The 17,794-nt window shown below is 39.2% G+C and overlaps 2 protein-coding genes across 12 annotated transcripts in view; both read right to left on the minus strand.

Moving 5' to 3' along the window:
• The window catches only part of ARSF (arylsulfatase F), a 26,008-nt gene extending 25,230 nt beyond the window's left edge, over positions 1 to 778 (minus strand). Inside the window, exon 1 of the mRNA XM_046674137.1 lies at positions 738 to 778. The gene's annotated coding sequence lies outside the window, so the exon portion shown is untranslated. The remainder of the gene's footprint in view (positions 1 to 737) is intronic.
• ARSH (arylsulfatase family member H) overlaps positions 779 to 17,794 on the minus strand; it is a 61,917-nt gene continuing 44,901 nt past the window's right edge. For 7 of the 11 annotated variants that reach the window (XM_046674128.1, XM_046674127.1, XM_046674125.1 and 4 more), the window contains 4 exons: positions 14,166 to 14,300; positions 11,344 to 11,506; positions 10,405 to 10,526; positions 4,469 to 8,834 (listed from right to left, as the gene is read on the minus strand). In XM_046674128.1, the coding sequence (XP_046530084.1) occupies positions 8,467 to 8,834; positions 10,405 to 10,526; positions 11,344 to 11,506; positions 14,166 to 14,300 (788 nt within the window). In that variant the 3' untranslated portion in view covers positions 4,469 to 8,466. Of the gene's footprint in view, positions 1,190 to 4,468; positions 8,835 to 9,013; positions 9,519 to 10,404; positions 10,527 to 11,343; positions 11,507 to 14,165; positions 14,301 to 17,794 lie in introns of those variants that run through there. The other 4 variants (XR_006890404.1, XR_006890403.1, XM_046674131.1 and 1 more) reach the window with 4 other exon arrangements.

The raw sequence follows: 17,794 nt of genomic DNA on the forward strand, positions 1-17,794 counted from the left end.
TGCTGCCCCCGCTGGCATGGGGACAGGACCCATGGGCAGGCAGAGCTGGTGCGTGGGGACAGGACCCACGGGCGGTCAGAGCTCCTGCTGCTGCCCTGAGTTGAGGGTTAGGGCTAATTTTATAAGGCATGGGTTCGTGACTTATTTTTACTGGAAAAAAAGAAAAAGATGATGTAAAAAGTCATTAAATGATTTCAGTGCAGATGGGGTCTGGTTATTGTGCGGTCGTATAACTTTAGATACGAATCTGGCCATATAGATCGGGATGCAGGTGAGGATGCCCCGGGCTTCTCTCCCTGGGGCAGTCCTAATTCATACCATAAAAAAAGTCCACTGGGTCATATAGTTTGGCATGTAGGCCAGGTCACCTTGGGCTTCTCTAGCTGGGGCAGCCTTAATCCACATCAAGAGAACAGGGATGCCACCCAACATCTTGCAAAACACAGGACAGCCCCCACCACTACAGAGGACTATGCTGTCCCAGAAGTCAGCGGTGCTGAGGTTGAGAAAGCCAGATGTTGGGCCAGAAATGGCACAAGTCTGCCCAAGCAGGCAAATATATTTCAAAATAGGATGGCGAGTTTCAGTTGCATTACAGAATTTACCTCCTCCCAAGTGCGCTGGAAAAAGAATACGAAAAACATCCTGTGCCTAAGACAAGAAGGGAGCGAGAGGACAAGGGCACCCACACAATACAAGGTATATGGTAAGAAAGAAAGTTCAAAAATAGGTGATACCTGAAGGAAACTGGAAATGCTCCCGTGGGCTGGAAGGCAGAGCCGAGGCTTGTACAGACGTTGACCTGGTAACAACAGTATGCCAAGAACACACACCAATACTTCTGAATCTGGAGGTAAGCAATCTTTCCTCTCATTGGAGCAAACATGGAAGCATCTGGTAAAACGAGAAAAACGAGTTGTGGGGGCGGCTATTCTCAACGCAAGTGAAGGCTCTTGGATGATCTTTGAACCTGCAGAAGGTCTGAGGCCAGAGGTGTTCCTCCTGTGACAATGGCATTCGAGTGTGAACCTGGTATGGGGTGTTTGACAGAATCTCCAGTCACTTGTGAGCAGAAGAGATGAGTGGAACCATGGTTGCCTCGTGCCCACGAAAGAAATGTCACTGTGTAAAATCCGAAGATGCTTTTGAGCCGTCACCTTGGTGCTCTTTCTTCTGCATCAGTTGAACTCTAGGAGGAAGACGGTAGTTTTAAAGATATACTGCTGTTTGGGGGTTTTGTTTATTTATTTATCTTTTATTTTTTTTTTGGTTTTTTGGAGACAGTCCTGCGGTGGGTGCATGCTTCTCTCTCCCGTCCATTCACAGACAATGCTGTAGGGCTCTTGTTGAGGTCGGAGCTGAGCTCCACCCCGATGCCCACATTAGCTGAGAGCATAGAGACCTCCTCCATATTGGCTCCCCCTCCACCCCTATTCCAGTCTAGGGTCTCGTCCATCTCCTTCCTTTAGATTCTTTAGATCCCAAAATATAGTACCGGCAGGTTGGGACAGTCACTATACGATTATCTGGTGAATGACTTCACCGTAACACAGCTCTCCCCATCTCTATTCATGGATTTTTGAAAGTTTTCCAAGAGCTATAAAAACGAAAGCTAGCATGAAAGTGATGCTGCATACTGCCTTGTTCTGGCATTAAATAAGATTCACCTACAAATACAGGAATTAGTTGAAGGAACATCCTGCCCCATATGATTAACACATATGTTTCTAACAAAATAACAGGTTTTGTTTATACTAGTTACCAAAATGGGCTATACATTTTATGTGCATTTTGATAAATTATATACCTTAATCATACTATTGATAACCCAATTAAGCAGACATATTTCTTAACATTTATAATCACGGGAAGCAAGAAATAATTTTATAACTATTTTTTATTGTGAAGAAACATGATAAAGTGGCTATGAGAAGAATTTCAAGCTAAAAATATTAGGAGAAAATTCTGTGGAGGTGGGGAACTGGTAAACAGAAATAAAATTTCACAAAGAAAGAAGTGATTCAAAATTTATCATTATTGAAGAAAAGCCTTTTCAGGTTTTTGTCTTTTTTTCCAACATGGATGAGATTAGATCTCAAGTTACTAGTAATTAGATACAATTGGAAATACTTAAAACGCTGGTATAACAGTTTTATCTTTAAACATCAGTAGTTACAATGTGTCAAAAAGGCCAAGAATTTCCCATCCTCCCACCAGAATGAATCAAAGAAAAGAGTCAAAAAAACACACAATGCTTGGCAACCTGACACACAGCAGTGCGGTTTGGTGAATTTGAAAAGACAATGAATTCAAATACTCTCTCTGCAACGAACATCTGCATAATTGCAGGCAATTACTTAAATACTCCGAAACTCATTTTCCTGGTGTGAAAATGGAGATTATGGTACTTGCCTCGTAAAGTTTTATGGACTGTTAAGAAAAAAAAATACCCACGCTATAGTAGCTGTACTGTAATTATGAGTTTCTTCTCTCCCAATTTGGGGACTGCCCATACTCTTTGTTGTGAGAAACAAAAAACTAACCGAATTCCTCTAAGTTCCCATTTATAGCCTTAAATTTCTTTACGGTTGCTGAGAATTATGTCAACATGTTTTGCATTTTTTTATGGGAGACGCATATATGAGCGTAAATGAATATATCACTGCCACAGCCAAAGGATCTTTTAAATGTAATTCTTTATTGAAAGACACATATAGAAAGGAGCCCACCTTGGAACTGTCTTCATAAATTCCCGCTAAGTGAAGATAACAGTGTAAACAGGTGGTAAATAAATGACAAGCAACAGGATATACTGGAGTGTATGAGGAAGCCCATTTGGGTTAAAACTTATTTGGCCCGACCTCGTTTTTCCAAAAGGGGCTGACATGGCCATTGAGCATGCATACCCCAAAAACAAGAACGATGCCCCCACATTGGCATTTTTTTAAGGATAAGCATCTCTCCCTAAACTAAGGATTGATTGCTGACCTGCCACACTCACCTTATGACTGTCCAGCTTGTGACAACCAGCCTGGCATGTTCATCGAATTGCTATGCCAGCAAAGCCATCTTGTGACTATTGTAAAAGGGACATTCCAATCCTATGTGAATCTTGGTCTTTGATGGTCTGCAACCACTTTGTACGCCCTATTTCTTTGGAGTGCTCCATTCCTTTGTGGAAGGACTCTCCTGGGCTATGTGCTCCTCTGGGTTGGATCATAATAAACTCAACCCAATTTTGATTGATAGGTTGGTTATAGATTATCTGGATTGACACAACACACAGAGCATCAAATTGCCAAAAGTATTGGTTTTTCATTTTCCCTTTCATAGCTGTAGGATTTCCAGCGATGTCTCTTCTTTGGTCCTGATAGTGATCATTTTGCACACTCTCGTTCTCTAAGTGAGTGATCTCCATAAGATTTTTCAAGAGGAAACGTATTTCTTAACAGGAGAAAATTCGGTGGGGAAAATGGAGATGGAAATCAGAGATCTGAGAGAAACTACATGAATTTTGGTCTCTTAAAAAAGAGTTTGTTCAGGCATGTATTACATAGCCAAGGAGGTGTGTCCAAACCTTATGGCATTTAGGGCTGGCCCCGTGGCTGAGTGGTTAAGATTGTGTGTTCCACTTTGACAGCCCAGGGTTTCGCCAGCTTGGATCCTGGGCGTGGACATGGCATTGCTCACCAAGCCATGTTGAGGCAGCGTCCCACACAGCACAACTAGAAGGACCTACAGCTAGAATATACAACTATGTACTGGAGGGCTTTGGAGAGAAGAAGAAAAAAAAAAAAAAAAGAAGAAGAAGATTGGCAGCAGATGTTAGCTCAGGGCCAATCTTAAACAACAACAACAAAAAACTTTATGGCATTGAAACTGAATTAAATGCATTTTTAAAGAGTAATATAATGGTTTTATTTATTTATTTTATTATTTTTTCGTGAGGAATATTGTCACTGAGCTAACATCTGTGCCAATCTTCCTCTATTTTAGGTAAGATGTTGCCACAGTGTGGCTTCACGATTGGTGCCAGGTCTGTGTCCGGGATCCAAACTGCAAACCCCAGGCTGCCGAAGTGGAGTGTGCAAACTTAGGCAGTATGTCAGTAGTCTGGCCCCAAAAGTTTTATTTTTAAATATTGCTTTACAAAAGCAATGTTCATCGCAATTTAAACCCCCAAGGAGAAACCTACAGGTCAATTTGTAGAAGGAAAAGATATCATAATGACTGAGAACACTGAGATATCTGTAATGAAGAAACAACTATGCATTCTTTTCTTTCTTTTTTTTTTTTGAGGAAGATTAGCCCTGAGCTAACATCTGCTGCCAATCCTCCTCTTTTTGCTGAGGAAGACTGGCCCTGAGCTAACATCTGTGCCCATCTTCCTCTACTTTATATGTGGGACGCCTAGGACAGCATGGTGTGCCAAGCGGTGCCATGTCCGCACCTGGGATCCGAACCGGCAAACCCTGGGCCACTGAAATGGAACATGCGAACTTAACTGCTGTGCCACCGGGCTGGCCCCTGTCTTCTTTTCCAAAACATAATAATGATTAAAATGTAATCCTCTGAGATCAAGGAGCAAATTTCCATACTTAATGAATGTGAAACTCTTACGGTTATTACAATGTCAATAATTCCTGTGTGGAATTTACATCATAAATACATTGCTGATGCCTATCATTAACTTTATGAGGAGGATTGATTATCTACATTTGCAGGTGAGATGCCACAGGGTTACCAACAGGTGACTTTCCTCACAGATGGGGTAAGTTTGGGCTTAGGGCTTAGTTTACTCAGTAAAGCTGGCCAATTTATTTCTCACAAGCAAGAAATAAGCCTGTTGTCCCACCCAGACAAAGATCCTTAGAAGTAAGAACACACTCTTATCAGTTCATGAGCACTTAACTTCCAGGATTTACCTATGAACTTGAATTACAAAACGTAGTAGCGGCATTGAGGATGGTTGAGCTGAAGTACTCGATGGCTAACACCCAAAACAGTTGGCTCAAAAACATTGCTCTGATGTCTACTTCAAGAATGGACAAGTAAGCTGCCACCAGACCTATCTTCCCAAAGACGACTATAACCTCTACAGGAAATACAAAAAGGAAGTAGTGATGGCTCTGAACAGTGAACAGAAACAGACAGATTCTAGAGGAGAGTCAATATTTGGGAGAATGGACCAACGTGGCACGAGGAGTCAGTTTTCAAGGTGTTTAATCTGAGAGTCATCTGCAGATGACACCACAAGGGATTGCTAAAACTCAGAAAATCTGCAGTCACTGTTGCATGAAGGATTAGAGGACAGAGTTCAACGCAGCCACAACTGCTGAAAAGGGAGGTGAAAAATCTCAGAAAGGAAAGAACCTGAGAGGGAGGGTGGCCAACCCTGTATATAAACTTTGCTCCAATCTGTGTCTGACATCTGAACCACACACCTGAAGGGCAAACACAAAATTACCAGCTAAAGATAAACCATCTGAACTGAGATTGGAGCCGCTATCTAGTAGCCGAGATTACAATTTGAGTCCAACCAAGTTTATTGCCTGCTAAAACACTCTTTGGAAGAACATAACAGAAACCAGAATCCCTGTGCATGATATTCATCATGTCCAAAATAGAGCCCAAAATTCCTTGATCTATGGAGAGTCGGAAAAATGTGACCCATTCTTAAGAATAAAACAAACAAATAAAAATATCGACAGAAACCAACTCCAAGATGATCTACAAGGACATTGAGGCAACTACTCTCACAATGTTCAATGAGATAAAGAAAAGTGTGTTCATAATAAATAAAAAGATAGTGACTCTCAAGAGAGAAATAGTAATGATAAAAATGAACTAAATGTAAATTCTAGAATTCAAATGTAGACTTTAAACAAAAATTTACAGTATGTGCCTAAGAACTAAACAGAGTACAAAGGGGAGAGAGTTAACGACTTGAAAATAGATCAACAGAAATTATCCAATTTTAAGATCAGGAAAAAAGAATAAAATTAAATTAAGTCTCAGGGAGTTCTAAGGCAACATCAAATATTTAAATTAGAGTTACAGAGGAGAAGGAGAGAGAATAAGATAGAAAATTATTTGGAAAAAAATTCCAAAATTGTGTGAAAGATATAAATTTACAGATTTGAAAAGCTGAGCACACCCCAAGTAGGATATATATGAAGAAAAGCCCATGTAGGCATATAAATAGACAAAAATAGACACACTGATGAAAACAGAAAGCTAAAATAATAATAGACAAAATGCTAAAAACCAAACAGAAAAAAAAAATCTTGAAAGTAGCCCAAGAAAAATGACACATGAGGTAAAAAGGAATATCAATTCAAATGAATGCCACATACTCTTGGAAAATACAGAGGCCAGGACACATGAGTCAACATCTTGTAAAAATCAACATGTAAACCTGGAACTGGTGAAAATGTCTTTCAAGAATAAAGAGGGATAACATTTTCAGATATATATATATTTTTTAATTAAAGCTAAGGGAATTCATCATCTAAAGACCTGCACTGTGAAAATGCTAACGTAATGTCTTTAGTCTGAAGGGAAATGGTGCCAGATGAAAGCACGAATCCCCAGAAAGGTAGGGTTCAGAACACGAGAAAACAGTAAATATTGAGCTGAATGTAAAAAATTATTTTTTTATCCTGATTGCTGTAACATACACAGGACTTGTATAAAGCAAAATTATTATACTCTCTGGTGGCTTGACAACATACATAGACATAATACATGTAACACCTACAGCATAAAGAACAATGGAGTGTTTTAAATAAACCCATGGAGTACCAACGTTTCTCTATTTTACGTGAAGTGATACAATATTAACTCTTATTAGACCACAATAAGCTAAACTTTTACTTTATAATTCCTAGATCTACCGCTAAAAAAAATGCAAAGAGGAATAGCAAAAAGACAAAAGATAGAAGAATATTCCAACAGAAAAAAATCAGTGAGCCCAAAGAAAACAGAAAAGTAGCAAGAGATGGGGCACAATTGAAAGACCAAAATCCAACCATATCAAATATCACACTAAACGTTAATGGACAAAACATTCCCGTTAATACCAGGGATTACCAGAATGGATAAAAAAGCAAGACCCAATTATATGATGTTGAGGAGTATAAAGCCACATAGAGGTTAAAGTGAAGGGGAAAAAACATACATTATTCAAATATTAAGCATAGAAAGGCTGAAGTGGCTATGCTCATTTCAGCTTAACTAGACTTCAAGAGAAACAGTATTACCAGATATAAACAGGTAAGTTGCCTAATGATCAACGGTTGGATTCATCAGGAATAGAAACCAATTTTTTACGAAGCTTCTAATACCAGGGCTTCAAAATACATGAAAGTAGAATTAAACAAAGGAACATAAAATTCCACAATAATAGTTTTCCGTGTTGTTAATCATTTCACTGCCATTGTTGCATAACTTAGGTACGTAACTCTGGGTTGATAGTTTTCTCCCAATAGTTTGAAAAGATGACTGTATTGTCTTGTGGCTTCCCTTGGAGCTGTTACCAAGCCAACATTAGTTTAATTATTTTTTAATTAGTTAGTTTTAATTAGTTTAGTTTTAATTAGATTAGTTTTTATTTTGCACTCTGTTCCCCTGTGATAATTCAAGTTGTGAATTTGTTTCTGTTTATCTTGCTTAGAATTACGGTGCTTCCTGAAAGTTTTTCATCAACTAAAATCTTTTCCAGCCATTTTTGTCTGTTTTGCTTTAAAAATTGACATCTTCTCCATTCTTCCTATTCCATACTTCAGGCAATATAATTGTGATTGAGAATTATAACATTCATAATAATATATCGAGGGCTTATTGTCCACTAGGCAATTTCACATGAATGAATGCATGCAATGCTCACAGCTACTCTGTGAAATAGACTCTGGTTTTCTCCATTTTACACATGAAAAAACCAAGACACAGAAATTTGCCCCCAATCACATGGATAGCAGGAGGCAGGGTGAAGACCCGTAGCCAGCCACTTTGTCTCAAAACCCAATGTTTGCTACACAGAAAAAGAAGAAAAGAAGAAAAAAGAGGAAATCAAGGAGTCAGGATCCACAAGTACAACCTTCTAACATAACCATGTAAAAACAATGACATTGGACCTGCTACTTTTCATTATCTTTTAGGAACTGCAGATCCACAAGAATCTGCAGAAGGTCACCTTGGTCTATTTTTTTCCTCGAACAATGACACAATTATACAAAAACATGATGAAATAAATGCTCCACTTCAGGCCCATTGCTGTATGGTTTCACTTTCATTTCACTGAGCTCCCAGACATGACTTGAAGAGAGAACTGAGATCTGAAGCTTAAAACAATGGTGGAGGGCATCATTTTTTGATCCCCAATGGAATGAATGAATTAGCTGAGCCTTGCTCCTATGACCTTGGCAATAGTATGTTGGTGGTTGGTAACAAGTAGTCCCTTTCTGCTCACCAAGCAGTGGATAGGATGTCATCTTCCTTGTCGCACCCACAAAAGGGGAAAGTCCCACAGCAGGGCTGCAGCCATGGCTTCCAAATGGTGTTGAACACAGACAACTGCTGCGGGACAGGTGTGAGCGTCCTTCGATGCTCTTTTATGGCTGCCTCGATTTTCTTGACCACGGAGTCAAACAACACTTCATTGTCAGGGTTAAGAGGCTGGGATTCAGAAGGGTCTCTTGAGATGTCGAAGAGCAGTGGAGGGTCGTGGTAGGTGACATCTCCAGTACATGAACACATGCCACTTCCGTAGCAGGCACCAGCTCCCTCTGGGGAAAATTTGGGAGTCACATAATGAACCTTCCACACAGTTGCACCTGGAAAACAGAGCTCCGTTGGAATGCCATATTTGTTACTATGTTAAGGCTCTTTCCATTAAAAACATATTTCTCAGATGCTTTTGCTAACAATTGAAAATCTTCTGCACAGAATTACATAGCAATAACAGCATTTCCTCAACTATAAGGACAACGCACGATTTTACTGCAACCTTGTGGACTTTCTTTTTGACTTAACATGAGAGCATTTGGAGACTAATAGTTATTGAAATGGCTGCTATAATCATGGAAATTTTAATTCAAGTTGCTACCTTGATCTGACGTGGCATAGGCAAAATGGAAACATTTTTAAGGCTGTATATCACTTTCAGGTGTGAAATTGGCAAAAGTCATTTGGCAAGATCAACCATTCTTTGTTCTTTTACTCCTCCTTCCCTTCCTCTTCCTTCCTTCCTTCCGTCCTTCCGTCCTTCTTCCTTCCTTCCTTCCTTCTCTTTCTTTCCGTATGAGCAATTAGCAATTCTATTTCCAGAGGTCAGTTTTAGACAGAAAACATCACAAGCATTTGCCAACCTCTGGTCAATGAGGTTTATGCAGAAGTCCACTGGTGTGGTCTTGCAGAAAAGCTGTGCTTTCCTAAAAGATTGGATTAAATGATCTGATTGGATCCTTCACCTCCTTTGCCCTTCCTCGTCCTTTCTGTGTGGAGTACAGAAGCAATGCCTGGAAAAACAGCAGCCATTTTGCAACCATGGGGTTAGAAGCCTATGAAAGCTGACGTGCCAGAGATGGCCAAGTGGAAACAGCAAAGGAGCCCAGGTCCCTAATCATGGTGTTGACCACTGTACCAGCCCTGTGCTTCCACCTTCTGGAAGTCTTATTATGAAAATATAAGTAAATTCTATTTGTTTAACCTTCTATAGTTAAATTTGAGAGGCTTTTGTTGTTTGCCGTGCTGTTTCCTTTTGTTTCTTACCATTGAACGTGTCTTTAACTGATACAGAAGCTAAAAGGAAGAGATTTTTGTTGGCTTGTTTTTGGTTTATGTGGGAGACACCCATACTGACATGGAGAATGGCTCGCCCTACAAGCGACGGATTGCATGGGACACCTTGCAAACTAAGTCAAGTCCAATCAAGAATTCTAGAACGTTATCTAAATGCCTGTGACAGAGCTTGCTTTACAGATGTAAGGAAATCATTACCATTTGCTAATTTATATTTGTTTACACGAATCCTATAGTGTGAAGGTGGGACAGAGACAATGACTTGAACGGAGGCAGTTAGTGACTGATGTGTGCATTAGACTGAAGTTTACAAGTGTTGCTAACTACTTGAGTGAACTTAGCTGTGAATATTCATTTTCTCCTTCTTTCTCTCTCTGACTGATTCATACACATGACCCTACACACACACACACACACACACACACACACACACACCCATTGAAAATCCTACTGTAGTGCAATGGCTGCTTAAGTAACTTTCCTAAGGAAAAATAACGCCACAATTGAGTGTTATTTGCACCGGGTGTAAATTCCCCCAAGAGAAAAAGGAGATGGGAGTGTGTCCTTATTGTGTTCCTACGTGTCCGCCAACATCATACTCACAGTCTTTCTGATGCCACCTGGCTGTGTGCAGGTAGACCCCACAGTAGTGGAAGAGGAACTCGTGGTCCGAGTGGGAGACCCTGCCTTCCAGCAGGGGCATTAGGTTCCGGCCGTCAATCACTCTTAGGAGAGAAGGAGAAAGGCAGAAAGTGGTGAGAGAGGTATGGTTTAGTCACATATGTCATAACAGAGAAGGAGGAGAAGGTGGCGGAGGAGCCGGGGGAGGAGGAAGAAGAAGAAGAAGAAGAAAAAGGTGAAGAGAAAGAGGAGGAGAAAGGACTTTTTTAAACTTTCTACACATTTTCACTCATAAAAAAAAAAGAAAGAGAAATAAAACCTACTATACATTTTCTAAGACAATGGGAGGGTGAGCAGCTGGAACTATGATACCGATACCCTGCAAGACACTAGGAATGAGTGTCACGGATTAGAAAATTGAGCTCTTCACACTCATTCAATTCAAGGAAAACTCAACTGCAGACAAAAACCGCCCCCCCCCCCCAACACACACACACACACGGAATTAAACGCTTAGAGCGTGTAACGCATTTATTGATTTTAAACCCCATAGAGAAATATGGCATAATTCATCACAGGTCCATTGATGCACACTTAGGTTTATTCAGTAATTCACTTAATAAATATTTGTTTAATGGTCTAGATACCATGAGGGATATAAAAATGAATGACGGTCAGATCCCACCCATGAGGACAAGCAAGCCCATGCCTGGATAAGTATCATATGAGAGAGAAAATAACACATGTTCTGAGAGAGACAGATAAGCCTTCCGCCATGAACTAAGGAGAAAGCTGTCTGGTCGTCTCGGCAAAATATTGAAAATTAAGCAATACGCTTCCCACACACGTACAAAATTATCTAACATATCCACATGCCTGTCCAATATCTCCCCAGATTAGGAGCAAGCACAGCTTCCATACCTGTCCTGGGGCGGGATCCCTCCGCCGATATAAGACAGCGTTGGGTAAATGTCCATCAGACTCGTGGGCTCGTCAATCACCTTGCCAGCCTCCAGGACGGTCGGCCACCGGAATATTCCCGGGACGCGGATCCCGCCTTCCCATCCTCCCATCCCTTTGCCACCTGCAACCAGAGATGAATTCAACTCAACCACATCATTCTCCACGGAGTCGGAAATCAAATCTAGAGGCAACATTTTTTTGCTTGCCACATCCATACCCCATTCACGGAGAGAGAAACACAAATAACCATGAGATATACTTCCTGCCTTCTTCCTTGAAGTGACAACTCTAGTTGTGAACATCTAGCACTCAAGTGAGAAGCCAGTAATAATAAATCAGAACAAGTGCTGTCCTAATACGGTACATTATGTGTCAACGAATGCCATGGACTTTCAGTGAGAGAAGAGAACATCCCGTCAGCGGGCAAATCTTCAATCTTTATTGGGATCAGATTGGGCTCGAAAAGATGGAAAAGTAAATGAAGTTCAAACCAAGGCTAGAAAACAGGTTCTACCTTGGTTATGGTGATCCTTGAGAGATGAAGTAAGGCATTTGGACTTTATCCAGTGATCTCCCATATGGAAGAAGGAAGAGGTGAATACAGACAGGTCAACAGGGCAGAGGAGGAAAAAGCATTGAGAATCACTTCTTAAAGGACGCTTTGGGTGTGTCTAAGTACAAAACAGATGATGAATGCCCACGGTTTAGGAACAAACCTGAGATCAAGATGTTCATCGCAGGATAGAAATATGGCGCCAAATGAAATGACACAGTCAAGATCATTGACTTAAGGAAAAAACTGAGACTTTCTGGGAGGAGTGGAAAAAACTCTTCCAAAGTTGAATGATATGAGATGTCCATTGAACATCTGACAGTATGAATTACAAAGAAAGCACAAGGCAGGCTCTCTCTGGATGAAAGTGAGGGACGTTAAATGGGGAAACACTTAGGTCCAAAGACTCTAATCTAACCACTGCCCAAAGCCACCTGGGTCCCCAGCGCCATCATTTATGGAAAACTTAACAAGCTCCATGCACCAAATTTGTGTTTTCTTTGTCGACAAGTAACAGACAAACAAGAAAGCATAAACCCACCCTGACATTTTCTCGATCGTATATAATAACAGGTAACTGTGTGAGGCGTAACTGGAACAAAACTAATCGTCAATGCAGGACACGTGAATTTATCTGTCAAATGGACTCAGCCCCCCATGGGAGGTACATCGGTGAGCTGGAGATTCGTTCTAGGGTAAAAACAATTTTTCCACACCTCCTTCAGAGTTGCGTGAAGGCCCTTTTTAGAACAATGGTTTTACACACACACAAGCAGGGTCACTATTCTAATAATCATGTCTCATGATGGCCTAGGTAGAGTGGCTCAATTTTATTACATAACTTTTCTATCAGGCTGAGCATCAATTTAGTCTTTGCTCATTAACAAAGTTATGCCCACACCAGGTTGACACCACCAACCACAGAAGATGACTAATTTTAGAAGCCCATCTGCTATCAATCACAATATGTAATCTATATCTATCTACCTGCCTATTTGTCTGCCTCTCTAGCTACTTATCCATCTATGTATCTATCACCTATCTATCTTTCTGTCTACCTATATCTGTATCTAACTATCATGTCCATCTATCATCTATCTATCTACCAACCTACCTACCCACCTACCTTTGACCTATTATCTATCTCATCTCATCTATCTATCCATTGTATCTATTATCTATTGTCTATCATCTACCTCATCTATCAGCTATCTATTATCTATTTCATCTATCTATCCATCATATCTATTATCTATCAATTAATCAATCAATCTACCTATCTGGATTATCTATCTATCATCTTACCTATCTATTATCTACCTCATTTATATAGTCATCATATCTATCATCTATCTATCTTTCTCTGTCTATATTTCTATCTTTCCATCTACCTATCTAGACTAAACTCTCTGATAAAGTATAAGGAAGTCCTAAAGTTCTGACTTTTATAGTGATGACAACTTTGACACCCTTTCAGTTTCTTTGATTGGTGTGGTGGAGGAGGTGATGTGAGGGGAACGGCAAACACCAAGTGCATTTTTAAGCTTCTCTTTTTGTTGGCACTGCTTTGCTGATGCCCAAGGAGCAAGCTCAACGGAGTTGTTGAGTAATCCAAGATGGAGCACATCAAAGAGACTCAGAAGAATCCACTTGTAATAAGGAGGTGGGCGCCCACTCTTACCTGATCAGAATAACAGTCTTTGAAGCATAGTGATAACATGATTGATGTTATTAGATTGCAAACCCAAATTTGGATATTCAGCTGAATACTATTCTCAAGCAAGTGGCTCTCAACTGGAGGTTGACTTGGACCCTAGGGCACACCAGGCAGTCTAGAGACATTTTTGGTTGTCACTATTTTTGTGATGGGGGGTGCTCCTGCACCAGGAAGGTGGAGACCAAGGATGCTGCCCAACACCCTACAGGGCACAGGACGGCCCAGCACAGAGAGTGGTCCAGCCCCTATGTCAGTAGTGATGAGGCTGAGAAACCTCCTTAAGATGTCATTGACACCCTGTGTATCTATCCTCTCGAAGCTTTCAATACTGCAGGCATTTTTTGGCTTAAACTCTTGGAAATTGACCCCGACCGTGAGGCTGTTTTTCATCTAGCCTCCCAAGGAAGTAGAACTCACACAGAAACCTCCAAACTGCATCTGCCAATGAATTAACTCAAATTCGAAGCCAAGTAGACACTACAGAGGTAGGGTCAGTTCTCTGCACATCACCTTTGTAGATGCCGTTCCAGCCGCCGGCCTGCGCGCCTCCATCCTGCGCCTCCAGGCGGCCCCCGTGGTCGGAGGTGAAGTAGACCAGCGTGTGATTGGCCAGCAGCTCTCGGTCCAGGGCATCCAGGATCTTCCCTGGAGGAGGAGGAAACACAGCTTTCACCTTTCCGCGTGGACCATTGTTATTCTGTGTGGACTGCCAGGCAGTTACACTTAACAGTACAATTAAATGGTATCTCATTATATATTATAAGATTATGTAATAAATCGCTATTATGTAAAACTAATATATATACATATATATAGCACACATACTATATACTATATAAAAAATGTTAAATTCTATATATTCATAATTATTTATTATATATTTGTGATATAATATGTTAATATGTCATATATGTTAATAATATATTATATAATATATAAAGAATGATATATAAATATGTAATATATAAATAATATACATAATATAAAAATAATAATATACAAAACTAACAATATAGAATGTGTTATATAAATAATCTATATTTACAATATTATATATATAATGCCATATAAATAGATTAAACATGTTTAATATAAATACATAAAAAATCATAAACATCTGTATAATAGATATAACTGTTATGTAGTAAACATAAAAGATATTTATATTAAAATATGCTTAAATATTTTAAAATATAATTATATTACATAATATATTATACATATATTATACAATATATATTAATACATATTATATAATTATATTATATTGAAATATATAATATGTACTGGAATATACAATAAATTTATTATTTATATGTAAATATATAATTTATTATGATCGTATATAATTTTTATGATATTGTGAATCGTATGTAATTTACATTATATATAAAATATATAATACACAATAAAATAAAATATTTATAAATATAAAAGTTATAATTTATAGTTATATAATATCTAATATTATATAATCATTGACAATTATATATTATAAAGTAGTAGCTTATATAACAACTTATTATATAATAGTAATGTATTTTTTTATGTAATATGTAATTCTGTTATTTAAAATTTAATATAACATTTTATATTCCAGTATTTTCTTATATAATCCATAAAAAATATTTTATTTTGCAAATAATGTAATACTATATAAATTATAATATATAAATACACATGCAGTATATTACAAAGTATGTAATTCTGTGGAGTATACAATATCATCATCGCCCACAATGATTCCAACAGCGAATATGAATTAGGCCCAGCAGCTAAACATGAGCACTAAGAGAAACAAATAATAGTTGAAAAATGACATCTCCGGGAATAAGCACGCAAAGTCAACCTTGCTCCAGGGAGCGGCAGCCCCATCCATTAACAGATTTACTGTTGCCTGCCACTCTCTGAAGTCTGCCTCTAAATTGCACGTTATTCTTGCTGTTCGGGTTGCAGCTAAGCATCTGAGAGGAATGAATACTTTGCTAGACTCGGCAAGCATTGTGTTGATAAACCCTTAAGAGGACAAACAGTGCTTGAAACCAAGGAGACAGCCGATCTAGCTGTGTCCCAAACGACGCTGCCTGGATTTCTGCTTCCTGACAGTCACCTGCCCATCCGCTGCGTAGGTCACATCGTGGTCCTACTGTCCAGCACGTCACCCCCTTCCACAACCCTGTCCCGATCAAAGATGTAAGACGATGTGACAAGCTGCAAAGAAAACTCCTTGTTTCTACGCAAACTCCTGACTTTCTGTTTAATGATTGTTTAAAAGGGATTTGTCTTAGAGGCCACATTGGCCATTTTTCAGAAATGTTGCACCAGAAATTAAGATTTTCTTTGAAAGCCCAGGGCTTGTAAGAGAACATATTATAATAGCTGCCTGGGAAGAGAAGAATTGGACGTAAATTATCAGTTCTCATTGGAGCTGGCTACTGTATTAACGGCAAGGGTAACTTGTAACTTGTACCAAGTAAATAAAATAGATGCAAATACTTCTTTTGTTTGGAAATATGCATATGTTAATCTCTGTGTATGTAATGTACAAAACACATGGATGCATGTGTGCATATGTAAATGCACAGGGCAACAGAATAACCCTAAGGTCTCCTACCACACAAAAATACAAGGAAAGAGGTCAAGAATAAAAGGTGGTTGAAAACATTTTTTAAAAGTACACATTTGCTTAAATAGAAAGTTTAAAATGTTACTGAGCCCCTGAGCATTCAGGAACTTCACATTGCACGTTGATTGGAACGTATCATAGTTACGGCTTATTTTTGGGGAATGGTTAACAATTTAATAAGCAATCTTGAGTTTCAGAACCATATTGTTAAGTAGGAAGATAATACACACAAGAGGCGCCCCTTTCATTTTTGACATGCCTCTGGGTTTGACATGTTGTTCATAAGAAATGAATGGAAAATAGAGTATATGGAGACATGATGCAGAGAAATATTTACTTGTCATTCTCCCGTGTCAACAGGAGAATAATTGAGCCTTTACTAAATGCAATTAACAGCTTTTAAAACACATGCGCATCACGTATGTAAGTAGATTACAGAATAAAGGTAATTTGTTAGGGATAAACACTAGATATAGACCTGGATAGAGATTCCTTTTGCAGAAAACTGTCCTTTGCCTAGAGATACAAAGGCAGCAAAGTGATTTATTTCAAAACAAGATTTTCCTGGAGGAGAAGAAACATCAAGCAAAGAAATCACAGCGCTACGATGACACAAAAGTTCCAATGTTAGACCTATTCAGACACACGTGGTGGAAATATAAAAGATGAATGTACCCAAGGACGAGATTCCTCCCCGATGCAAAAGAAACCACTCGTCCTCCAGTCATCCTAACTAGTATCCTAAACTCACCGAGCCTGTGGTTTACAGACTCCAAACATGTCAGATATAATGGGGTTTGATTTTTGGACACACTTTAAGTATATTTAAAGGAAGAAAGCTCTATTTCTCTCAGAGGTACTTGGCGTCAATGGACCCAGGCAGCAAAGAATTGGGTTATTATTAGTTTAGGTGGTTCTGATAGCCAGGTTTCAGAAGTCTCCACCAGCAGGAGGAAGAAAAAATTGTACTGTGTTTCAAAAGCCAAACACCTTTGTTGGGATGAAGAAATACTGTGTCGTGTGTCAAGTAGGGGGAAAAACGCTATTAAGTAGCACAATTAATTATTGCATTGACATGGGCATAGTGTCTCCTTCCACCTTCCTGCCCACCAGCCCCTTCTCCTAATTTATTACCCTTAGTCGTGTTTTCTGTATCGATCGTGTGACTTTGAAACAAGCGGCTTTGATTTTTGTCAATTCCCTCCCACACTTCTAAGAATTTCTTGTAAAGCCAACTAACAAGAATGCTTCCCTTTAAATCCATCAAAATACTGAGGAACGTTGATAATTCTTTACAGAACAACTTTATTAATCTTGCCACTGAGTGTTTCAGGAAAGTGGCTACGTTTATTCGAAAGATGGGGGAACCTGTATTCATAACTTGAGACTGTTTGCTTGGGAAATATTCACGGATTTTACGAAAGGTAGAGTCAGCTTTTAATTCAATTCAATGAGACAAACACTTAGCTGCCCAAGATAGGCCAGGGGCTTACGTTATTTGAGGCAATTAATA

Source organism: Equus quagga, chromosome 10, assembly GCF_021613505.1.
Source record: "Equus quagga isolate Etosha38 chromosome 10, UCLA_HA_Equagga_1.0, whole genome shotgun sequence".
NCBI classification, from domain to species: domain Eukaryota; kingdom Metazoa; phylum Chordata; class Mammalia; order Perissodactyla; family Equidae; genus Equus; species Equus quagga.